The sequence below is a fragment of the Brassica rapa genome, chromosome A03, assembly GCF_000309985.2.
Source record: "Brassica rapa cultivar Chiifu-401-42 chromosome A03, CAAS_Brap_v3.01, whole genome shotgun sequence".
NCBI classification, from domain to species: Eukaryota; Viridiplantae; Streptophyta; class Magnoliopsida; order Brassicales; family Brassicaceae; genus Brassica; species Brassica rapa.
In genome coordinates, this window is record NC_024797.2 from 14,626,388 (window position 1) to 14,652,049 (window position 25,662).

The window sequence follows — 25,662 nt, forward strand, 5'->3', positions numbered from 1 at the left end:
TTTTTTTTTTAACATAAACTAGATTTTTGTTGCCAACAGTTCCATTGGTTATATACTTATATCATCAAAAAATAAGAAAATATGCATATTTATATATATGTATTCCAGTATACAAGTGCATTCAAAATTTACCAAATACAAGTATTTCAAACATTGTTCATTTAATTTAACCAACACATAAATGAAGCCAGTTATGAAAAAAAATACAACAAACAAACCAATTTAAAAAATTTATCGGCAACAAGTTTTGAATTTATGGAGTTAAAATAGTGTTGATGAGAAGAGCATCTTTGCAAAGCTTCAAGAAATTAGTGTTCCTACGAGCAAGCTCAGCGTCATTACCAGCACGTTCGCTCAAAGCGTCTTCACAAGCCTCTCCGTCAGTAATAGCCGTATTGAGCCAAATGTCAACGTCAATATACGCATTCGCGAGCAAAGCAGCAAGAGAATCGTCTAGCTGCGCAACTGCATCTAAGTAGTTCTTAGAACAATCGTCGAGCGTGTCTTCCAACGCCGGCTCGAGGTTTCTTTGTTTCAGCTTCGATTTGATGTACAAAGACGTGTCTGAAGCGTTTGTAGACGCGACACTTAACGCGATAACGCCAAGTTTTGGAGCGGTTGCGGTGTCAGCCTCGGGACGTGAGGTTAGGCTCGAAATACAAAACGCTTTGTCTTCAGATTTCTCGCAGAGTTTTTCTGCTAAGGCTTTGCCTGTCTCTGTGAATGTTGGTGGTGGAGCTTTTCCGGCGTTGACCACCGTGACGACGATGCAGAGGAAAAGGAGAAAGATCCTTCCGGCCATTTTTATTTTTTGTTTGTTTCTTTTTTCTCTTTTCTCAAAATTTTACCAAGAAGAATCAAATTGTTAACAAGGTTATTTAAAGAGATTATTAAAGAAAATGTATTTTGGGTCATTCTATTTTTAAGGTTTATTTTGGCTTCCTCTAGTCTATTTTTGGGTTATTTAGAAATAAAGTCAATGCAGATTCCTAAGGTCAAAAAAAAAAGAGAAAAATATCGTAAGGCCAATGATAATCATGGGACAATGATGGACTTGTACGGATACAGTTTAGCTTTTATATTGTCTTAGCATTGTTCTTAGTGTTCTTACTTGTTATTTTAGGTTTCCTAGGATTGTGTAGGTTTGTGCACACATACGATCCAAATAAACTAAACTTTGCATTTTTTTGTGTAATAGTAATATTAAACTTTTGAAAGATACGAATACATAGATAACTGATTTAGAAGTATCTTCAAACTATACAAATTCAGAAAACAAAAACAAAAACATTGACAATAAAATGGATACAGAACACTTAGAGCATCCTTATCAACAAGTTTTCTCAACTTAATATCTCAACTTCATAATATTAATATTTTAATACTTCATCCGATTCATTTTAAATGTCGTTTAGGTTTGTGCACACAGATTAATGAAATAATTATTTTTTTATATATTTTCTATATAAAAACACAATTCTCTATACACCTTACCATATTTCAACCAATAAAAAAATAAAGTACTGAATAAAATTAATAAATTTTGTATTGAAAGTTGAAAACGATACTTACTTTGTAACGAAATTTTTTATTTATAACGACACTTAATATGAAACGCAGGGAGTATAAATTAGCGGTTTGATTAAAATTTATTATCTAAAACAAATTCAAAACATTTATGTGCCAACACATGGCTAAAAAAAAGTTCTCAAGAATATCTAAAAAATACACTTTTAGATATTTTTCTCTTTTCTCTCCTAGTTATTCAATTTTTCTTTGTAATTAGTTAGATACTCATTAAGCATTTCCCATTAGAGGTGTTCTTAGGTACCAAAGGATTAAAACCGAACTCCTAGTCCAATTCAAACGACCAATCAATTCCAAAGAACCTCAGGCACCATCAAATTTTGCATTTTCTTTCATTTAATTCTTTTTTTTTTATTTGGGTGTGTGTGTTAAGCAAGAAGCACAAATGGATACGATCAACTTGTGCAACTGAAAACGGGCCTATAGCGGGTTTGATATAAAGGCCCAAATAGAAACGAGAGGTTAGAGAGAATGTCATTTATAAAGCTATCGTCTTCCACAACGACTAGCTTTCCTTCGAGAACGGAGAAGAGGCGAAAGAAATGGTGTCGCTGAAGCTCCAGAAGCGGCTCTCAGCCTCAGTGCTCAAGTGCGGCAAGGGCAAAGTATGGCTCGACCCAAACGAAGGCAACGACATCGCCATGGCCAATTCGCGTACGTTCTTCTTCATGCTTCTTCTACTTCTGCGATTGAAGCTTGTTGATGTAGCTTTGCAGCTTATTCCGTTGAGTGAATGATGAATTTGAGCTCGAATTCACCATGTTCTTCCTTTGATTTCCGAGCTTGGGTCCCTGATTGTTTATGGCTTTTGCGATTTGATGATTGATGTTAGTTCAACATGTTATCGTTTGATGATTGAGTTCGGATTCAATATGTTCTTTCTTGATTTCATGAGCTTGGGGGTACTGTTTGATGATTGATTGTTAAGATACTGTGTTGTTATCTATGAATAGGCCAAAACATAAGGAAGCTATTGAATGATGGATTTATCATCAGGAAGCCAACGAAGATCCACTCACGCTCCAGAGCACGTCGTATGAAGATCGCCAAGATGAAGGGACGCCACTCTGGTTACGGTAAGAGGAAGGGTACTAGGGAGGCGAGGCTACCGACGAAGGTGTTGTGGATGAGGAGGATGAGAGTGTTGAGGCGTCTTTTGAAGAAGTACCGTGAGTCGAAGAAGATTGACAAGCACATGTACCATGACATGTACATGAAGGTGAAGGGAAACGTTTTCAAGAACAAGCGTGTGTTGATGGAGAGTATTCATAAGTCGAAGGCTGAGAAGGCGAGAGAGAAGACTCTGTCTGATCAGTTTGAGGCTAAGAGGGCTAAGAACAAGGCTAGGAGAGAGGAAAGACTTGCCAAGGTGAGCTCTTGCGCTTGTGTTTTATGATATATATGGTTTGGTGAATTTATTGATTTATTTCGTTGATATATGGTTTTAGGGTCCTGGAGGAGATGTACCTGCCGCTGCACCACCTGTCTAGACAGCAGAATAAGTATTGTGATCTTTTCATGATAATTGACTAAACTGTTATTGTATTGTGGTGAGGTTCTAAACTCTTGCATTGGGTTGTTTGTTCTTGCAGGGTCTCAGCGAAAAGGTCTAGGTCTAAGAAGTGAAGATTTTGTTCGTTAGTGTAGTGTCTTTTCTTTAGCAGATAATTTTGCATATGGTTTTTGTGATTCGGCTTAGACAGAACACTTTATTTGTGACAAGTATGAGAACCTTAGTCAGCAGTTCGCTGTGTTTAGTCTTCAAATACTTTTTATTCCATATCATCTCAGCAATATGCCCTTTACGACTTACCTGGTTCATAGGCGAATTAGAAGATAAATTATTATTAGTTTAAATCTAAACACAGTTCTTTCTGCTCAAACATGTGTGTTTCTGCCCTGATGATTCTGTTTGATCCTGAAACCGAGTTCCAAGAGGTCATGACCAGTGTTACAACCGATTTGTGTAGTTCGGGTGAGGAAGAAGACAGCAATTCTCTTTTGTTTGAACCCAAGAACAAAAGAGACCATCAACTTGGTACTACCGATGCATTCAAGCCCTATAAAGCCGAAGAAGCCTCGCCTTGATGAAACCAAAACCATGAGAATAGAAGACTCGGTGAAGGCTTATTTTAAGCCTCACCAAACATGGATTAGGAGCTGTATACTCGAGGCCAAAACTTTCTTGGCTCTAGATGTGAAACTACACAAGAAATGGTTGGTAAATAAAAATCCGGCCTAAGGAATATTACGAGCTGTAAAAGAAGTAGAAGCTTAAAAGATTAAAAAAAATAGGCTAATTAGCTTATATTACAAATACACTTTTTTTTTAACGCTGATTTATTAGATCTTGCAATTATGATATAGAAAAGATTACATAGACGATTCGACAACCGACAATACTACCTGCCTTATGAAGACCTACGTCTAACTGCATCATCTGAGCCGTCCTATGAAGATCCACGCCTGGCCAGATTTACTTGCACCATGTTGAAGATCCCTTGCAAGCTTTTCCTCTGTAGTCTGCATAATTGTTTAATAAACCGCTCTCTCTGGGACTTGAAACCTGGATTCGGATTCGGACATTCCAGATATTTTATTTTTGAAGTGGATTTGGAGCGGATATCGGATCGAATCCGGATCTCGGATAATAAGTCCTATGCCTATTTTATTTGACTCCATTCCAATTATAAAATTAAGATTTGTTTAATAACAAAAATATTGATTTTATTTTAGTTCGACTTTTTCAAATAGTTCAGATAAAATATTAGATATTTTGAATGATTAAAATTTTCAGGTATTTATATAGATTTATAGAATTGTATTCATAAATATTGAGTTATTTAAAATTTAAATATATTCAATATTTTATTTATAAACAATCGAATTCAGATAAATCAAATAATATTGGGTGATTAAATTTTCAAGTATTTACATAGATTTATAGATTGTATTTATGAATATTGAGTTATTTACATTTTTCTAAATTTTGAATATATTCAATATTTTTATGTATAAGCATTCCATTCGGATATCGATTATATTGTTATGTATAAGCATTCCATTCGGATAAAAATATATATAAATCTTTTTTGGATATTTATGACGTTTCAGTTTTGTTTGATTCTCTACTAGTTATCCACTATATCTGAACCTACGCCGATCGTGTTTTCAATTTATTAAAACTAGGGGGTTTTCCGGGCTACGCCCGGATTTTTTTCTATACTATTAATTTAATTTGTATATTTTTATTTTAAAATGAACAAATTATTAGCTATACAATTATAAAATAAATTAAAATTAAAAACTATTCGAAATATTTTTTTTTATTTTATTGAAATTTTATATAGGATATTAGTAAGATTAATAAAACGTTGACTAATTATTAGTTAAGATTTATACATGTTCTTTGTCTTGGTTATTTATTTTTATGTAAAACAATTGTAAACTTATAATTATTACTGTATAAATTTTGTTTGGTTTTACAGTTATTAAGTTTTTATTTTTGTACTCGTCTTTAAAAGAAAATACCAACCGACTTGTAAACCGGTTCTTTATTTGCTTTCTTCAATTTATCGTTTTAATCATAACTAAAATTTATCATTTATAGTTTGCTATTTAATTTATATTTTTTTTGTGTTTGTTTTGTGATGTAAAGAAATTTCGCTTCATGATTAGAAATATTTTTAGTTGTAAAGTTATAAAAGGTTTACTTTCTCACAGTTGATGTAATATTAATTTTACAGTTTCTTGTTTTAATAATTTAAGTAATTAGATTTTACTTCGGAATAATTGTAAATATTAATATTATTGTTTGATGTTCTGGGTTTTTTTGTTTGTTTGTTGGGTAGTGTTTTTGTGCTCGGTCATCTCTTTTTGCAAGGCCGCGAGTCTATTTGCTCAAACATGGTCTTGAATTCTCGAAAACAGTTATCAGCGACGACTTCAAACCCAAATTAAAAGCTCTCTGTAATTTATAAATGGTAGCTAGATGCTTTGATAGTATTGTGTACAAACTCAATATTCAACTCTACCTGCTTGATGAAGCGTTTGACCACCAGCTTTAACCCTTCCAGAGTTCTTCTGGTGCACCTTCAACTTCAACCACACCATTCATAATCTCACAAAGCTGTTTAATGTGAACAATGTAAACCTATTGTTTAGAGTTAGAGTGTACCAATCAGCCATTATGAATACAAATGTACCAGTGAGAACTACTTTTCTAGGTGTTCTGACGCGTGCGAGGGAGATGAGCATGTTAGTCTCTTTGTTTCTAGACGTGTGTCCTTCGTCGAGGATAAGCAAAGTCGGCTTCTCGAGGAGAATACGTTTACAATCTTCTGACACCTCATCATCTATGTTAATACTAACATCGCATATGATCTTTGCAAACTGTTGGTAGCCTAGAAAGAGTATGCTTCTCTCTTCAACCCATTCTCTCAGAACCTTTAGCTGCTGTCTTCTTGATTCGGCTTTGACGCTGTAGAGAGGGATGTTCTCCACCGCCCATTTAGTGAACTCTCTCTTCCAAGACTCTATGATTCCCTTTGGGAGGACTATTAACGGTTTGGCTTGCGGATCCATGGCCATGAAGCTTTGGAGGAAGCTGAAGAGGAGGAATGTTTTGCCTGATCCCGGCGCGTGGGCTAAGATGCACCCGCCTGGGTCCTCGGATGTGAGGTTGTTGCATAGGAACTTGAAGCCTACGATATGGTGGGGTCTCATCTCGTAGTCGTGCCTTGGATGGATGAACATCTTGTCTCCTAAGATGTTGTTGGTGTGAGAAGAAGAGTGGGTTTCTGTGAAGTCCATCCTCGTTGTTTCTGTTTCTTCTTCTTGTTCGCGTGTGTAAGCTCTTCTTGATCTCTTGGGCTATATGAGGGAAGAAAGTTAGATTTTAAAGTTGTAAAGATTTGTCAGTTGAGTATGATCACTAACCTTGTAGTAGACAACTTCGATGATGTTTTCGATGGGTGTTTTGATGAGTCCACAAACACGGCAGACTTCTCCAACGTCATCCTTGTAGATGAAGGAGTGCTCACAGTCTTCGGTTTGTTTGGGATCGTTGTCTTGTACATTCTCCACCGTTACCTAACAATATGCAAACAAAAAAGAGCTGAAAAAGCTAAGAAATGCACAGAGAAACTGTTGGTCAATGTAAAAGAAGTAACCAACTTTAGATGATTCTTGAGCAAAAGCCATTTGCCTCCAGAGTTTTCCTCTTCTTCTTCATCAACTCCATTTAGATGAGTTTCATTGTCATCATCAGTAGGTGTCTTGGATGATGAATCCTCCTCGTTATAACGTTCAGGACTGGCATCAGATCCTGAGCAATCTTCAGTCTTTACAACATAAAAGATGCAGAGCTAAGATCACAAAGAGTTTAAACTAATAAAAACATTCATTTATGCAATAAAGCTTACAGTGACTGATTCTTGAGGCAGATCCACTGAGACAGAACCGTTCAAGAGTTTCCTTTTGAGCTCACAAAGCCTCTTAACATCATCAGCTAGCCAACCGTATTTGCTCTCTTCAAACCAATCAAGGAGATCCAGTAGAAAGAACGGGCCAGGACGCTTGGCGAGTTCTGATTGGCTAATCCTCTTGCTCTCCGACCTCAAAATCCAAGCTGTGTTTCACCAGTTAAAAAAAAATTCAGACATGAATCCATCTCTTTGCACCAAAAGAAGTTCATTTCATCAAACAAACTAAAAAAAGAGACGATTTTTAATTTTACGACAGAGAGAGGACATATCAAGTTGTATCCTACTACTACGTTGAGAAGAAAGAGAACTATTAATATCAGTTATAAGCATGTGGGATAAAAAAAGAAGAAGAGAATTGGACCAGAACATAATCACGAACCAAGGAGGAGGATAAGTGGAGCTGTGGACATAGTGGAGTGTATTCTTGTCCTTCACGTCCCTCAATCTCAATTTTTTTTATTAACTCCAATTGATATATTAAGTAAGAAGCAACAAATAGAAGATCATTTCCATACCTTTGTATACAAAGGTTGATACAACTTCTGATACTAAGCTTCTACCGCTGCCTCTCCTTGATTCCATTTTATCATGGTGGTCCTGCAATGCAAAATTTAAAAGAAATAAGTAAAAGACTATGTACATATTCATCTAACTGGAAGATTGTCAGAATCTCTACACGGTCCATGACTGTCGGACTCAAGTTCTCAAGGACATCCGAGTGGTGTGAAGCAAAATTCTGCAATTTGTTCTCCACAAACCAGCATAATCAGCAAAGCACATAATTTTGATTTGCATTGACCATGATCTCAGAGCAAGCAATCCCTCAGATTCATGAAAATCAACAAATAAGATCTAGAAAGCTATGTAATTAGATTAAGAACGATAAGAGAAGGAAAGTACCTCATTGAACAGCAAGGAAATCGTAGTCACAAATCACAATGATGTTGACAACAGCGTAAACCCTAACCTTCGATGGTGCAATGGCACGCACGATAGATGTTCCGATCTTCTGCGCTAGTGTTTTAGATACCTTTCCCTGAGATTGGTTTTGTTGCTCCTGGAAAATTTGTTGACGGTAGAGTGACTGGGACAGTCATTAGGTTTTATGATAATGCACGTTTTGGGTCGTAAATGAATTTTAGTGGGCCATAAAGTAACACCCGCTTAAGTTATTTCGGCTGCGGAATATGATACAGAACGGGCCTTGGGTTAGAAATGGTTCGAGTGAAACGACGTGGCATTTTGCCTACTCGTGATTGGTGTGAATTTTTTGATGACGTGGATAGCTTAATATTTCAGCATATTTGGCTTTTAGTAGTGTGATATAAATTACATAAAAACACGTACTTAAGTTAATTTAATAAAATAATTATATTATAATGCACCCAGTCGGACGGTTTTTATTCTTTTTTGTAGTTTAAATTGACATTAAAAGAAATTAGTACCTTAATGATATTTCACTTGTTATATTGGTTTTTGGTCATAACTTGTTAATTTTTTATATATTGTAATTTTTAGTAAGTTTGCATATTTTGTTTGATTGTTTAAGTGATTTCTGAAGAACACGTTTAGAGATCTGCAATCTACAAATAAAGTGGAGAAAACATGCTGAATAATAAAATAATGTTTTAATTAATGTCAAAATAAACTATAGTCTTAATGATGATGTTAATATCATTTTTTCAATTTGTGAAAAGTAAATTTTAATACAAATTGCACAAAAATATATTAAGACTTTTCTTTATTATAACGTAACATCAGTTTTTTTAAAAAAATACTCTGAATAAAATAATCCTTTTAAGTATACTATGTATTGCATTGATAAATTTATAATATTTTTGTTTTACAGAATACTAACCATAATTTAAATATTAATTAATATTTAAGATTTAATTTTTATATCATATATCATATATATATATTGATCTAAATTTAATATTTAACTTTTTTTAAAGTATGTTATAAATTAAAATTAGTTATCATTAGTTTAATATTTATTTTATAACATTATTTATAAATTCAAGTGTATTTTAAAGGTTAGTAATTTTGTGTACATTTACTTTAATTTTGTTTTATAGTATAAAATTAATTAATATATTAAGTTATTTAACTTATTTTGTTTTTTTAGAATAATTAAGTGTTGAAATGTAGGCATCCTTCTTTGCAGTTGCTTTCTGCTTTGAAAATTCTTCGAAGAAACTGCTGAAAGGATTTGAACTATCAATTCATTTTCGAACATTTTGAATAATCTTTGTTGTTTCTAACTAATTTGTCGTTTCCATGGAATCGAATTACTTTAGGTACAGAGACGAAGGAGTTGACTTTATTTTCTTCTTTGTTCTCCCTGATGAATTAAAAACTATAATCATATTCTATTTGAAAAGTAAAATAGAATTGGTAATAACTTGTTAAAGTTTTTGTTTGTAAAAAATCTTACTTTATCAGATCATATTTGATTTTATGATGAAATATGCAACATTGTATTTCTAAATTTATAAAGTATATACAAATTTACCTAGTTTACCAGAATTGAATAATATATTTTTTATATTATTGTTTTCATTATTTTCAAAAATTCTTACAATCTTTATAGTTACGGATGATATATATATATATATATATATATATATATATGCTCGGAGTTAAACTAGGTGTATGAATAAAAAAAAGATACAATTTAGTAATAAAAAAAACTTTGTTTACGTTCATTGGATATGGATAATGCATTAAATTGATGTATGGTGCATTAACTATACTGAATTAACTCGCTTGCGCCAAATTTTTTGCATCTGCAGGTTGTATCAGTTTACTGGGTCTAAACCAACGAGTCTGATGTGTACTAGGAATTTTAGGAAGCATGATCTTATTTGAAAATATAAATAATAGAATAGTTTATTATTAATATTTATATTATAAGATTTGTGTTAGACCATAATTATTTTTAGATGATTTTTAAACTAGGTGTGTGAATATATACAGATAATATTTCAATTTACTAGAAAAACATAAACTTGAAAAAGAAGCTATGTTACATGAAATTGAAATCACGAGATTACCAAAAAAAAAAAAAAATTGAAATCACGAAGCAGCTACCTGGGATCAGAATAGTAAGAGAGCGCAAAAGCACATTTTTAAGAAAATCTAAAAAGCAAAAACGTGTTGGAAGCATATATATATTAAAAATATAAAATAATGCTATAAAATTTATGACTAGGAAAATATGCAAAACTTCGTATAAAAACTACTGTGCACAAAAATAATTTATAGTATTAGTTTAATATTTGAAAATTTTATTCTTTCTATTTTAATTTAATACTATTGTTTTATTTTATTAAAATAAAATTAAATTAATACTTCTTATGTATTTATGATTTTGGATTTTTAAAACCGATGTTAGATTTCAAAATAGAAGCGCAAGCTTCCAAAATATTTTTAATAAAGTTATGGAATTGTTTTGGAAACAAAAATTCCAAAAAACTTCCATAAGTTTCTAATTCCAATTCTGAATCCAAAGTAAATTTCCGATGAAACTTCCGTATAACCTAGAAAAGAGTTTAAATAGATTTCTAGTCCAATAATCATAATCCCATTAATAGACCCGTAAAGTGGATATATATGGCAACTTGTTAAAGATTCTCTTAATTTGGAGAACTATAAGATATATAATATAGTAAACCAAGCAGTCATATTACTTGTATCATCTATAGTGTACAATTTGCTTACGATCTCTTATAACAGTCACTTTACAAAGAGTGGTTTCTGCACGCAAAGGGATATAAAATTTTATTCTGTAAATTATATTTTTTGGCATATCATCCCAAAAACATATATTGTCCTAAGAAAATAGGTTGTAAGTGGGTTAACTAATTAATTATATACTTTTATTTAAACGTATATGATGTATGTTACTATTTCATAACTTGTGTTTATAAGTTAAGGTTTAAAGGCTTTACAAAAAGTGGTTTCTACGTGGAAGCATCGTAGCCTAGTAGTTAAGGTTTAAAAGCTTTAAGTTCCGGAGAGAACGGTTTATTAAATAATTATGCAGACTACAGAGGAAAGACTTGTAAAAGATCTTCAATATTGTGCAAGTAAATATGGCTAGACGTAGATCTTCATAAGACGGCTCAGTTGATGAAGTTAGGCGTAGATTTTCATAAGACATGTAGTATTGTCGGTTGTCGAATCGTCTATGTATTCTTTTCCATATCATAATGGTAAGATCATAATAAATCAGTGTTAAAAAAAACTTGTATTTACAAAAATCTTATTTACACTATATAAGGCAAGTAATCAAACAAATATACGTTTTTCTTTTATCAATCAAACAAATATACTTATTCAGTTGATTTGAGCCACAAATCGTTCGCATGACTCAAAATGTTGATATTTATGCAGGTCCTGCCCAAAACATATTTAGGCGACAACTATATTTTTAGTACCTTTTCTTGTACAAATAAAAAATATAGGATTTTTTTTGCTAAAATCAAAACTCCAAACTTTAAAAATACAAAGAAAATTTACAACAAAAAGTCCCACCCTTTTGTACAGTCTGTAGGGGTGGGCATATCAGTTTAGTTTCGGGTTCGGTTTGGGTTCAGTTTGGTTCGGTTAATTTGGCTTTTATAAAACTCAACCCAATTAAAACCAAAGTAGCTTTGGTTTGGGTTCGGTTTAGTTCGGTTTGGTTTAGACTTAGTTCGGTTTTCTTTAAAAATCTATGAAACAAAAAACAATTTAAAGCTCGATGACAAAACTCTTAACCACGTCAAAGGAAGGTATACATAATAAGCAAAGAGCAGACTATTTGTAATCTAATTAGCGTAAAAAAGACTTGTAAGCATTCCAAAACCTATTAACTAAAAGACTATTTGCATCTACCTTTTTGTTTTTATTGATCCTATAATAACTTTGAAACATAATTTAGAGAATGAAAATTGGAGAAGATGGACGAAACGAGATGGCTACGATTTAGATGCTTATAGTTTTTAGGTTTTGTTTTCAGTACAATCTTTAGGTATTAGGATTATTTGAATCATATTTAGATTTTTTTTTTAAATATATGGAAGTTAAGAAAAAATGGAAAACGAAACTTTAACTAAAATTTACAATATGTTAACATATATATATATTTATACATAAAAATATATTGGATTATTGGTTTGGTTCGGTCTGAACCCAAACCAAACCAAACCATTCGGGTTGAGTAAAACATGAACCAATTGGGTTATGTAAAGAGCACAGTTTGGTTTGGATCGGTTTAACTTCGGTTGGTTTGGTTTGGATTGGTTCGGTTTGGGTTTTTTGCCCACCCCGCATATGTCCAAAGCCTGCACTGTATTTATGCATCCTTCTCTTCAGTTGCTTGCTGCTTTGAAAGTACTTTGAAGAAGCTGGGAAAGATTATAAACTATCATTCGTTTTCCAACATCTTCTGACTCCAGGTTGCATTTTCTCACTCTCTGATCGAAATAAATTTACATGGAACCGACTTCATCTTCTTCTTTGGCCTCTCTGAGAAATTAATAACTATATATATACATATTTGAACCACCTTGTTAGGTGACTCCTTCGTTTTTTTATGAATTAGTTCAACAATAGTTTTTTCTATGACGAGTTGCTATTACAGCTTTTTTTTTTGTCACGACGAGTTGCTATTATAGCTATTTCTTGTTAATGCAGGTTTCAAACTGGAAAGAATTTTAAATAAACAGGCAGTAATTAACAGAGTCAAGAAGAGTCTCCAGATGAACACTCTTCGTGGAAACTGGAGGAAGACAATCCTGTTCGTTTGTGTTGTTGCTTTGGGTATTGATCCTTTGTATCTCTTTGTCCCTGTGGTTGATTCTCCTAAGTTCTGCTTCACTTTCGACAAGAAGCTTGCCACAGGAGTGTCTGTCCTTCGTACCATCATTGACGTATTCTATGTGGTTCATATCATTTGGAATTTCATGAGATATTCAAATGGCGAGTTAAACTTGCATGGCAAGCCTAAAAGGGAAAAATATTATTTCATCTCTTATACCATTGTTGACATTTTGTCTGTTCTCCCCATGCCTCAGGTATGTGTTCACTTCTTTTCTCTATCGTGCATTCTTTTAAATCTCATATATATTAATTGAGGAACATTAGAAAAGGTATAACCTTAAATTTATAATAATAAAAAAAAAACTTTGTTGAGTTGTCACGTAATTAGAATGCTAATTTTGCTTACGTGGCGGCTTGAGAATCAATTGAAAATTTTGTTAGTCCAAAATTAAATTGCTAGGAAATATTTATATTATATAGTATGTCTATTATAAATAATTCATTTACCAAATTGAAATTATTATATATTATTTTCTTAAATAAAACCTACGAAATTACCTAATGTGATCAAGATATATATGACAATTAATAATTTTAAATAACAAAGATTTACTAACAATATGTAAACTTTCCATCATTTTTGTTTAATTATTTAGTATTAAAATAAATTACATAATTACATTAATCATATAATAAAAATTTAGATTTTTTTTTATATGTTGTATTTTGATTTTTTTTAAACGAGTATAAATTACTAAAACTGTTAAAAGTCTCACATAAACTTTTGTGATCAAGGTTTAACTTTTTTTCTATAATAAGATACAATAATTATAAAATCATATGAATAAATAATTTTATTTTAATAGGTGTTTATGTTGATATATATATATATATATATATATCATATTGTTTAAATTAAACTATACATCATATGAAAATACATACTTATATTTCTATATATACGTTGAACATATATTGAAAAGTTAATATTTTAATTTTGAAATCTTCATTGTTTTTTAAAACAAATTATAGATTATTGAAACCACTAAACATTTCATATTAAAAATAAAATTCGTGTAAAAGTTTGTTAAACAAATATGCAATCATAAAATCATACGAGTAGAACCTTCATTTAATAAATATTCATATTAAAAATATATTATATATTTATGTTAATATTTAAATTTAATTATATATCATATACGATAGATAAAATTCTTGTTCAAAAACGCGCCGGAGTAGGCAATTACTCATCCGAGAATACGGTACTCGAAGACCCACCGTGGCGTATTTGTGCTGATTGGTGGCGTTACGCGTTGACCCAATTTTTCCCGGCTTTGACCGTGTAATCGAAGAAATGGGCGAGTAAATCTGGAATCGGAGTTATTCATTATCTGAAAATTGTAAAGCATGTATACTCAAATCTTTTTATTCAACAAAATCCACAAGTTTTTCACTAGGATCGGATGAAAATCAAACAAAAATATTAAGAACAAGTGAAAAGTGTAATAAAGCTGTAATGGAGGCTAGGGTTAATCCCGTAGTGGAAGGGATGAAGAAGACAAGTGTGAAATTAAATGTTTATCCTCCATTCAAAAGTATTAAAAAATTATAAAACTGTGCACAAGACTCTCGAACTCGTGATCCCACAGCTGAAAAACAAGCTTCTACTATTTAACCCAGCCAACTTTATTGTTCATAAGTTACAACACAATATATATAGCCTATTATAAATATATATAGAACAAATCCCAGTAGTTTGAGGAACATTAAAGTAAACAATTCTTTAGAATATATGAAAAGCTATATTTTGTGAATGACAAATACAATTATATATTTAAATTTATGACAAATCTATAAAATGCTTTATAAATAAACATGTATTATACATATAAAAATACAAAAAAAATCCTTTCCACGTACTCTCCGAGTTTTTCCCGCTTTTTCAATAAATCACTAGGTCCGAGTATGCCGCACCTAGTTTATTTTGATTTATTTATCCTAAAATAATTACGAATAAACAAGAGCGGTCGCTTTATTTATATGCGCACGCCAATTGATTACATAATAGTAAATAATTTCTTAGTTATTTAATATATAATTATTATTTCATAATATGTAAAAAATATAAAATAAAAAATAAATATAAAATGCTCAAGGCATAGATCTTAATTTAAGTATGTATCTCTTTAATAATTTTAAATCTTAAACATTTTTTAAATCTCAGGCCAAAACAAAATAACGAAATGAAAATAAAATAAAAAATCAATATTTATATCAAACAATAACCAAAATCGATACAAAAATGAGAAAAATATTGAACATAGATAGGATTGACACATGAACGTAAACTTCTCATAACCATAATTAACTTTTAAATTGTTAAATCATGATATAAAATCGAGCTGCCATAGTTTCATTGTAACCAAATAGCAAGCCTGAGATTTTTGGCCTAAACGTTAGATTCTTATGTGATAAGTTATTTTTTGACCTAAAAGTTTTTTAAAATGGGATCAGCTCATTAGTAAACAAATTACGCAATTAACAAAAAAAAAAATTAAAATTGTTTAAGACCCAAAAATATTTATTCGAATATAAATTTTATTTTTCCATACGATATTTCTTAAATAATTTTCCTATAAATTCACCATGCGCAAGGCACAGATCTTATCCTAGCTGTGATATAGGGGATGATTGGTTGGGGCTGTAGATGCTCTGGACAGCCAAAATTTAGTCTACAGCTATATATCTCAATCAATCAAGCTTTGCTTTCCTTAAAAAACTCACAGCAAAAAAATCTCTGCAAAATCAAAATATAGCTGTAGAGAGCTTTATTTCCAGAGCAAAAAATTAGTGCTTTAGAAATCTACAGCAAGGAAAGCTACAGCAAATAAATCTACAGATTAAATTCTACAGCAAAAAATATGAAGCTACAGCACTTACCAATCATCCCCATATATTGCATAAAATCTTGTAGGTTCTGGTTCTCACTTTAATGCGTCGGTCTGACTCGCTCGTGTCAAGAGAAATACTGAAATGGATTGTACTTTCTCAATATATACCAAGAATTGTACGTATCTATCCGCTTTACAAAGAGGTGACAAAAGCCTCTGGTACAGTAGCAGAAACAAAGTGGATTGGAGCTGCTTTTAACCTTTTCCTCTACATGTTGCACAGTCATGTAAGTCTTTTCTCTTGCTCCCACTGCTTTTTTTTTTTATTGTGATGAAGCAACAAAAAAGTTGTTACAATTGTGATGCATATATGACGGGTCGACAGGTGTTTGGGGCTTTCTGGTACGTGAGTTCAGTAGAAAAGATTAACAAATGTTGGCGTCTAGCATGTCCTCATCTCCCGGGATGCAGTCTCAAATTTCAGTACTGTGGACGAGAAGGTGGAAACAACATTCCCTACGGCCTGAACACTTCATGCCCCTTAATCGAACCTGACCAAATCACAAACTCCTCAGTCTTCAACTTTGGTATGTACATTGATGCATTGAAGTCAGGGATCGTAGAGGTCAATCCAGATGATTTTCCAAGGAAGTTCTTTTACTGCTTTTGGTGGGGTTTACGAAATATTAGGTTTGTACATTTCAACTCTGAATGCAATATAAGATAAACACATCCGTTCATATATAGCTTAACATTCTCTTTAACTATCGCAGTGCTTTAGGTCAAAACCTACGGACAAGCAACTCTGTTGGGGATATCGTCTTTGCTCTCATCATCTGCGTCTCTGGTTTACTTTTGTTCGCAGTCCTCATTGGAAACATCCAGGTTGAGTTTTCAGAAGATTTCTGATTTTGATCTCATAGAGCTGATTTTGATATCATAGAGCTGATTCTTTTGGTGATCACACAGAAGTACCTGCAATCAAATACAACTAGAATAGATGAAAACGAGGAGAAAAAGAGAGACACTGAAATTTGGATGTCGAGTAAGAGTCTGCCAGAAAATCTAAAGAACATGATCAGAAGCCACGAGGAAGAGAAATGGCAAAAAACAAGAGGCATCGAAGAGAAAAAATTTCTTGATGACCTTCCAGACCACATCAGGCTCCACATTGAACGGAATTCTTTAAACAATGTAAGCTCTCTTTACCCTTGTTAATTGATTTGATGAGGTTCACACTACACTAGAAGAAATTAATCGAATAGCCACTGTAGCTTTGTAACTAAATTTGAACCAGTCACATAAATGTCATGAATAATCACGAAATATATAGATCGTTAAAAACATGACTAGACGACTAGACGTGTCATACCCCTAGTTAACTATATCACGTTTCTGGCCTAGAATAAATCATGTCTACAAAAATTTGCCACCTAATATTTGTGGTTACTGGGAGATTTCACTTATCATGAGTACACATCTCTGTGTAATCTCTCCTCTATTTCTGTTTTTGGTACCTATTGGTATCTGCTGTTTTGTTTTATTTCTTTTGTCCCCCTATACTTTGCCTGCCTAGGCTTTGTTATTGAAACTTTCAGTGTTAGAAAAAAAAATATTTGTGGTTACTTGACAACCAAAACGTGATTAAGTTATGACAAAGCAAGGTTAATCTTTTAGTCACGGAAATATAAACCATCACGATTTGCCTTATAAAATTTATGGCTAACATGACCTGAAACTAAAACGTGACTGAGGCAAAACGTGTTTATCATATTTTCATGACTAGTCTGTGACAATTTTATCATATACTCTAAACCATTAGTGTTACAAATAAAAACTCTAAACCATAAATCTCAAAAGTTGACCATAAATCTTAAACTTGAATTCGAAATATATTTTTCAAACTTTAATCCAAATTCCAAACCTAAACCCAACTATATACTCAATACACTATATCATAAAAATTTAAGCTTAATCTATTAATCTAATATTTTCAAAATTTAAACCTCGAACTTCAGTCTAAACTCCAAGTCCTATATTTTCAAAATTTAATTCAAAATTTTAAATCTAAAACTATATAGTCTTCACTCCAACCCTAAATCACAAACATTACAAACATTAAACCTTAAACACTTAATCATTAAAAATAAATTATAACCCATAAAATCAACATATAACCATTAAATATATAAATAAGGCCAACACAAAAAATTATTTACATATATACCTTAAAATTTTATTCCAAATTTTAAATCTAAACCGATATATTCTTCACTCCAACCCAAAATCACAAACATTAAACCATAAACACTTAATCATAAAAAATAAATTATAAGCCATAAAATCAACATATAACCATTAAATATATAAATAAGGCCAATACAAAAAATAATTTACATATATAACTTAAAATTAATTCATAAAATCAATATTTTAAAAATAAACAATCGATTTATTATTCATAAATCATAATTTTAAATTACAAATAAAAAGTATTATTATATGCTTAAAACTAAAATACAAAATTTTAAAACTGTATATATATAATTACTTCCAATCTATAATTTTGTTTATAATTATAATAAATTTTATTATTATTGTTATTATATGATAAACACGACATTTTAATATATATATATAAATAATTATTTTCAATCCATAATTTGGTTTATAACTATAATAAATTTTTTATCATGATATGCTCAAAACTAAAATAAAACATATTAAAAATTAAAAAAATATATATATATCAAATATATTAAAAAAATTTATATAAATTTGGTTTATAAGTTTTATTTTATAGAAAATTCAACTATGAAATCTAATTTTTTTGTTTTATATCAAATATTAAAATATATATATATATATATGTATATATATATATATTTTTAACCACATTTCTATAAAAATTATCAAAATAAAAAGTCTTATATTTTTAAACAAAAAGCATTCTATAATGATAACTATATAACAAAAAAAAAATACTTAAATGAATATTTATCATTGGCCAATACACACCAGAGGGGAAACGAGGAAGGAGGAAGAGGGAAACAAGAAGTGGATGGAAGAAGAGGTGAAGAAGAAGACAAGACGAGAAATGACGAGGGGGAGACGCACCAGAGGATGGTGTGACGAGGCGTAGTCAATTTTAGTGCATTGATTAATAATGTTATTGGGCTGTGTGAGTTTGTAGTCAATTTACTTTCATATGGTAGCGTCGGGTTCATATATTTTATTATTACATGAATTTACAACTTATTTTATGATTTTACTAAAAAAAATATGTTCAAGAATATGAAGATGAATATATATTAAAAGTGAATGATGTTTTTATGATTCATTTGATAGCGACCGTAATGTATTATTTTGTTTTAAAATTGCTTAGGGCAATATAGAATAGTATAAGTGGTTATGACTGATCGAATCAATAAAATAGAATAAAAAACTGATAGTCGTAATAAAGTAAATTTAATTAAAATTTAAACATAAAGTAAAGTTGATGTTTTAGAAGAAAAAATGTAAATGCTTTTGTTTGTTTTTGTGATTATCTAGTTGAAGGAAGATAATAAATTATTTCATCATCTTAAAGTAACAACAATTTTTTTCATACTTTGTCTGTGTCAAAGATGTGGCAATTTGTTGGGGGCTTCATTGTAAATTATTTCATTATCTTAAAGTAATAACAATTTTCTCATACTTTGTCTATGTCAAAGATGTGGCAATTTGTTAAATACTTTATTTTCAAAGTGATATAGAATCCAGTAAATGAATTCTTAAACATGCTCCAACATTGATCGGGCTTGAACTGACTATTTTCCAGGATAGCTTATTCAAAAATTCTTTACATCTTCAAAATTGCATCTGCACAACATTAATATACCATAAAGATATGTACCGTTATACGGATTGACAAAGATGGTTGAGTCATTTGATAGATTTATGGTAGAAAAATAATGATTTAACCTCTCAATGTAAAGACCCTCTGAATTGTCATTATCCAAACATTGATTCATTAACTGAATGTGTTGATTAATCATCCTAAGTAGTTCCGCTACAAAATATCATAGGGTGAGGTTTTTGAAGTGGACGGCAGGGTTTGTGTCTGAAGAGTTTTCATGATAGTTGTCAATGCTTTTGTTTGAGTTATAATTGTTGACTAAAATATATGATACCATTTTATTTGTTTTTTCTTTTTTTTTCTTTGAATATAGTGGAGAAATATGTATTTTTGTGAATCTTTCTCTTTGTTGAAGATCTAATATAGAACTTTTGTTAGATGGCAGGTTACTGCTATATTAATAGTTGTAGTTGTTTTCCTTTTTGCTTTAAACTTTTCGATGTTGTTTAAATATGAACATCTTTTGAGGGTATTGTTGATTAATTTGACATCAACTGATGTATCAATTTATGTGGATGCCTCTACTTTTTTAAAGTGTAAAAGTATTGCTTTATGGAAGTTATAGAAACTTTTCATGTTAGACAGAAACTTATAGTTCATTTTTAGTTTTAATAATGTAGTGTTAATTAATGTGCATACTACTAAACTATTTGTTTGAGAAAATGGACAAATAAAAATACGGTCAACCTCTATTAATAATGTTGGCACTATATAAATTAATTAATTTACAGAATTATTAATTCATAAAAAATCATTTTAAAATATATATTTTGAAAATATTTACGTATAATAAGAAAAAAATACTTGATTTCACTGTTTATATATTCATTAAATTTTATACATTCGACCTGCATATCCTTTTTATTATATTATTTAATGTATACGAGATATGTATCATATAATTTAAATGTATTTTAGAGACAAATTTTTGATATTATAAAATAATAGTAAAAAATAAAATCCATTATAAATCGAAAACAAACAATATAATATATTATTTATACTTATAGGAACTTTATATATAGAAATTATTAAATTATGATTATAGCGAGACTATGTATTTACATGGGATCTTCAACAATATATTATTTTATTATTATCGATTTGTTTCATATTTTGAATGACCCAACTTGAAATTGATAAAATTTATTAATTTATAATGTTTATTAATTTATCGAATATTTAGAATTTCTAGTGTAGTTATAATATTCTAAAAAGTGAACAAATATGTAAAACTATTTTCATGTTGGACAAGTGTTGGTTTCTAATTAACATTAAATGTTTAATAATGTATATTGTTAATGTTCATATTACAAAACTATTTGCTTGCTTAAGAAAGTGGACAAAATAGCGACCGACCAAGCATACAAATTGGATATGTATGTAGTTAGCGACCAAACATACAAATCTAGTTTGTTTTCATAAACTGGAATCCATGCAGTTATATAAGCTAAATGAAGCACGTACATATAAAAAACTTACAATCCATGCACAAACACATAACCGCTTACACAAAACTGGGGCACGTAGACACTCGAAGTTACATACAGACACCAAATATACAACAAAAAGAAAAAGCTCAGCCAAGAACACAAAAGGGAGTGTCACTATCTTGTCATTCAACCGTCAAATAAGGCCCTCAATCTCTGAGAAGCTTATGCCGTCAAACTTGATCCTCCACCGGAGGAGCGACCATCGCCATGTCATCAGCTGACAAGAATTAAACAGCCAATGTTAGGTTAGCAAACTTATCTAGCCATAAAGACCTCAAAGCAAGCTTTATCGGGTCATGGTGATGACGTAATTCACACCTAACGATACAAAAACCTTTTGAATTGTCAAACGTCCCAAATCTCGTCGCATCCCAGTATCATAAACTTGTCTTCCTCTGTTAAATGTATCTTTTTGATCTCCTGACTCTGCTATGAGTGGAGATCGTGACCCTCGTGGTAATTTCATGTCCTAATCGCTATGCCATTTAAGTAATTGGCATCGTCAAAGCCGCCACTTCCTTCGACTTTCTTCTTTACGGTAAGTAAATTGGTGTGTGGTCTTGAGACATGTCTATGGCTTCACCATTCCTACAGAGAACAGCTTTGCCATCTCCTGCATTTGCAACCATTAAGTGTCTGGTTTGGAAACAGAACAACAATCATGAGCAAACAAACCTACACTTAAGATCGAATCTTAGTGATTTTGAAGATATGTTTGGTCGAAGCTAACAAACATACCTTCCAAAAATAAGGGCAGCAAGAGCCGAGGTACCAGAAGAAAAATCTGAGAAAATTGTTGTGTCCTTTGCTAAAGCAAGATTGGCCTGAAGAAACGCATTGCTCAAAGAACTCTTGACTTCTTCGACATAGATACTGTTCAATTCCCTTTTTTCTTATATAAGGTGTGTTGCTTCCTGTTTTCTACGAAGACATCTTTTGATGAATCTAAGAACATCAAATTCAATTGCTTTGTCACAGAGAAATCCCACAAAACCCAATTGAGGAAAAAAATTAATTTTTATTGGAGATACTTACCGAAAGAGAAGTGGTGTGAAAGATTGTGTACTATTGGGGGCTTTGTCTCAGAAGGTCGTTCTGGTTTTTAGCATCAACTTAAAACCATAGATCATATCATAAGATCGATGAAGTTAATCACAACAAAGAACAACATATACTAAAGTACTTGATAAATTAAATCTATTCAGCTATGAGCTTCCTAAATTAATTGAAAAGTATTTGTACATTTGCATCTACATGCAGTTCATAAAAAACATATACTTCTCAGTCCATTCTTATGGACATAGCTAGTCAAGCTCGCATCAAATTTTGAAACTAACTCTTAGTAGCAAAAAGATTTACATCACATGAAACTGAGACAGAACCAACTTATTGAAGAAAACAAAATCTTACCCTGCCTAACGGTCTCCAACTTCAACGCAGCTGGATAGAAAACTTTCTAAATATTATAAACAGCCCGACCTTAAAGGAGAAAGAGAAGAAAAAAAAACACTTTAGCAGCAACTAAAAATAATAATAAAAAAAAACCTTTGGAGCCTGGTATTACTCTCTCTGTTCCTGAAAGTAGGATTTTCTAGATTTTTTTTTTTCCAAAATGATAAATTTTCTAAAAATTTTAAGGTATTTTTAGTAGTTATTGTACTTTTAAGAAACATTAATTGAAAATATTTGAATTGGTTGAATACTATTGGTTGATATTTATTGGAAAATGTATAGTAAAATAAATAATAAATTCAATTGTACAAAATTAATTGTTTCTTTAATATGTGTGAATACTCTAGAAAGTTTTTCTTTCGGAAACAGAGGGAGTAGTACCGTCCAAGATATTATACGTTAGCATCGATATAAACTTGTCGGGACAATGGCAGTAGGATCACTGATCATATACTCTAAGCCTGTCATCTTCATGCACATAAAATTATAATCAAACGTGTTAAAATCAAAAGATCAATCATTTGATCTCCAACGCTATCCCACATAAAAAACAAAGAAAAAACACTAACATTTTGAAATCGAAAGTAGCAAGGAGATGATAACGAAAGTTAGGGAGTGATCGAGAGGGTGAACGCGGATCAGAAGATGTTGGAGACTGGTCCCCGTTTTCAAATCCGCAAGAATGTTGAAGGAATTAGCCATTCTCGGAGTGGGTAATTAGCAGAGAATTGTCTTCTCGATTTGGTGAAGTTGTGCTGTTATCGCTAGGAGATTTATAGTCGGAGCTTCTGTCGGTTTAATTTGGAGACGATGAGTCCGATTGAATGTTTGAGAGTGGGAGGTGGGGGTAATCACGTTAAAACTCAGATTAGAGTATGTTTTAACGCAAATGAGATACATTACAGTGAGTTGATCGACGGATTCACTACGACGGATTCCCTACACGTGATTGGCCTGAACAAAAATGTCATGTAAAATCCCAAACTCCAGCAAACTATAATAACAAAAGAAAAAATAAGAGGCCAAACACTCCAAAAGTAAAAAAAAGAAAAAAAGAAAAAAAAAGCTTAAACTAAAAAATCATTCACCCGTCACGTGTCCAGTTTTGCCCCATGCTAAGATGATGATTTGGAGGGCTGTGGAGAGAGACAAATCTCTTTTATTGTTTGATCAAAAAAAAGAGTCTCGCTTATTGTAATAGATAGATAGATAGATATACTCTCATGATTTTTTTTTCTTTAACGCTAAATATACACATACGGCCATAAACATCTTATAAATATTTATTAGTTATATTTTATTAATTCATATGTCTTGAAAAGTTTAATCAAACATCAAATTATTTATATATGACAAAAATCTTCATCAAAATATATATGCTTATTATTGAGTCGAAAATTTTAACTCACATATTAAAACTATTTCAGAAAATAGCTTTATACAAATATTTTTGTTTAATTAATATTTAATTATAAAAAGATTATCTTAATTTTTAACTATAAAATATAGAAAAACTATTGAATAAACCTAAAATTATGGAGTAGATGACAAATCAGGAAATTCACTTCTCAAATAATAGTAGATAGATTATCTATAAAATATACTATGATGGGTTTTGTTTTTTTAACGCTAAATCATTTCCAATATCTTGTATATTAAAACAGAAGTCACAACTTCGATTCATGTGTGATATTTTTTAAAATAGACCTAATGGACTTTTTTTTGTCATCAACAAATAGGCTCATATAGACTATGCGAACCAAAGACCTAATAGATATATTCTTATAAAGTCATGTTATATTTAGTCTCTAATCTTATCATTTAAATTTTAGGTCTACCAGAAATTTTTATTGGATTATTAATAATTGAATTTAAGCAATAGATGATCCATTAGATTTATAGATAGTATAAATTAAATAGATATAGTTTAATGTTGTAATACTATACCTCCATATCTTAAATATTTAAATATTTGTCGATGTTAACGTTTAAAATTATAAAGATTTTTTTTATAAATAACAAAAATCATATTATCTAACAATTATTAATATTTAGTACCTTAAACCAATGAAAACAAAATTTAAACTATATAATTTATTTTAAAATTAAACAAAAACTAAATGTTTAATTATTTACTCGATAATGTAAATCTATGAAGCGAAAAAATTAATTTTTTAAAAACTTTCTAAATTTGTGAAATGTTACAATATCTTTGAATATGACAATAAAACAATATTTTACTAATCTTTATATATATAGTTACGATTTTAATAATGAAATAATAATCCAAATATATAAGAAGATATAAATACATGTGAAAGTTTGAAACAATCTATTCATTGAAAAATTATACCGTAAACTTATTATGTTTTAAAAATTGATAGACACATATATATTATAATATATACCATATTAGAATTGAAAACAAAATATTTATATAAAAGTAAATGAAAACAAAATCCGCGCGGTTGTACGGATCAAGATCTAGTTTATATTATTAACACTGATGTATCTTTTGGTACTGTTTAGAAACAATGATAGAGTATAAATGATAATTGTTTAAAAACATTGATATCAGTATAAGAAAAATATAGTGTTTTTTTAGTAGTTTTATTAATCTAATTACATTAGATGTCTTCCATATTTCATTCAGTTTAACAATTTTATTAATTATATTATCTTAACAATACATCATATCATTAATTATATTACCATAATAATAATAGTTTGCATTCTTAATTAATCAACATTAATTTTGTGTCAATTATAAAACTAAAAATTAATAATATAATTTTATTAATTATATTACCTTAACAATACATCGCCAAGCACTAGAGAAGCACCTGTCCAATAGAAACGAAAGAGCAATGTGAAAGAAAAAGGAAAAGAGGTGAGAAATGCACTTTGCTTGTTGTATAGGTTGTTTGGACCATGGATTACAAGAAAAGGAAAATGGATTTATGAATAGTTCAAAAAGAGTAAATACAATGAGATGATGTTGGAGCCCTCTTGCTATTACTTTTATGCGACGGCATGGCCACGAT

At 30.6% G+C, this 25,662-nt stretch overlaps 3 protein-coding genes, 1 long non-coding RNA gene and 1 pseudogene across 5 annotated transcripts; 2 read left to right on the plus strand and 3 right to left on the minus strand.

Moving 5' to 3' along the window:
- Positions 1-1,797, minus strand: LOC103858769 (putative pectinesterase/pectinesterase inhibitor 26). The gene has a single exon (XM_009136191.3). The coding sequence runs from the start codon at positions 800-802 to the stop codon at positions 254-256; it is 549 nt and encodes a 182-aa protein (XP_009134439.1). The 5' UTR covers positions 803-1,797; the 3' UTR covers positions 1-253.
- Positions 1,798-2,040: 243 nt separating this feature from the next.
- Positions 2,041-3,397, plus strand: LOC103858770 (60S ribosomal protein L19-3). Of its 2 annotated transcripts, none has more exons than XM_009136192.3 (4): positions 2,041-2,241; positions 2,541-2,956; positions 3,036-3,089; positions 3,180-3,397. In XM_009136192.3, the coding sequence occupies exons 1-3, from the start codon at positions 2,130-2,132 to the stop codon at positions 3,075-3,077; spliced, it is 570 nt and encodes a 189-aa protein (XP_009134440.1). In that variant the 5' UTR covers positions 2,041-2,129; the 3' UTR covers positions 3,078-3,089; positions 3,180-3,397. The 2 variants fall into 2 exon arrangements, with proteins under 2 accessions (XP_009134440.1, XP_033142101.1); XM_033286210.1 differs by having other exon boundaries at positions 3,036-3,085.
- Positions 3,398-4,838: 1,441 nt separating this feature from the next.
- On the minus strand, positions 4,839-12,416 carry LOC103858771 (annotated as a pseudogene).
- Positions 12,417-12,446: 30 nt separating this feature from the next.
- Positions 12,447-19,115, plus strand: LOC103858772 (probable cyclic nucleotide-gated ion channel 12). Its single transcript, XM_009136193.2, has 7 exons — positions 12,447-12,517; positions 12,756-13,135; positions 15,859-16,062; positions 16,161-16,465; positions 16,549-16,660; positions 16,745-16,969; positions 18,797-19,115. Exons 2-7 carry the CDS (start codon positions 12,821-12,823, stop codon positions 18,905-18,907), a joined length of 1,272 nt encoding a protein of 423 aa, XP_009134441.1. The 5' UTR covers positions 12,447-12,517; positions 12,756-12,820; the 3' UTR covers positions 18,908-19,115.
- Positions 19,116-19,947: 832 nt separating this feature from the next.
- On the minus strand, positions 19,948-24,646 carry LOC117132378. The gene is made up of 2 exons (XR_004455955.1): positions 21,905-24,646; positions 19,948-21,802 (listed from the first exon to the last, which is right to left on the minus strand). It is a non-coding gene; the product is annotated as an uncharacterized LOC117132378 (long non-coding RNA).
- Positions 24,647-25,662: the final 1,016 nt, after the last annotated feature.

What these genes read in the sequence shown, in the direction of transcription:
- LOC103858769 (XM_009136191.3), bottom strand. Translation starts at nt 802, where the DNA reads ATGGCCGGAAGGATCTTTCTCCTTTTCCTCTGCATCGTCGTCACGGTG.
- LOC103858770 (XM_009136192.3), top strand. Translation starts at nt 2,130, where the DNA reads ATGGTGTCGCTGAAGCTCCAGAAGCGGCTCTCAGCCTCAGTGCTCAAG. An exon ending in CATCGCCATGGCCAATTCGC is followed by an intron (nt 2,242 to 2,540) that starts GTACGTTCTTCT and finishes ATCTATGAATAG; the next exon opens with GCCAAAACATAAGGAAGCTA. An exon ending in GAGAGGAAAGACTTGCCAAG is followed by an intron (nt 2,957 to 3,035) that starts GTGAGCTCTTGC and finishes ATATGGTTTTAG; the next exon opens with GGTCCTGGAGGAGATGTACC.
- LOC103858772 (XM_009136193.2), top strand. Translation starts at nt 12,821, where the DNA reads ATGAACACTCTTCGTGGAAACTGGAGGAAGACAATCCTGTTCGTTTGT. An exon ending in CTGTTCTCCCCATGCCTCAG is followed by an intron (nt 13,136 to 15,858) that starts GTATGTGTTCAC and finishes AAAATCTTGTAG; the next exon opens with GTTCTGGTTCTCACTTTAAT. An exon ending in TCTACATGTTGCACAGTCAT is followed by an intron (nt 16,063 to 16,160) that starts GTAAGTCTTTTC and finishes ACGGGTCGACAG; the next exon opens with GTGTTTGGGGCTTTCTGGTA.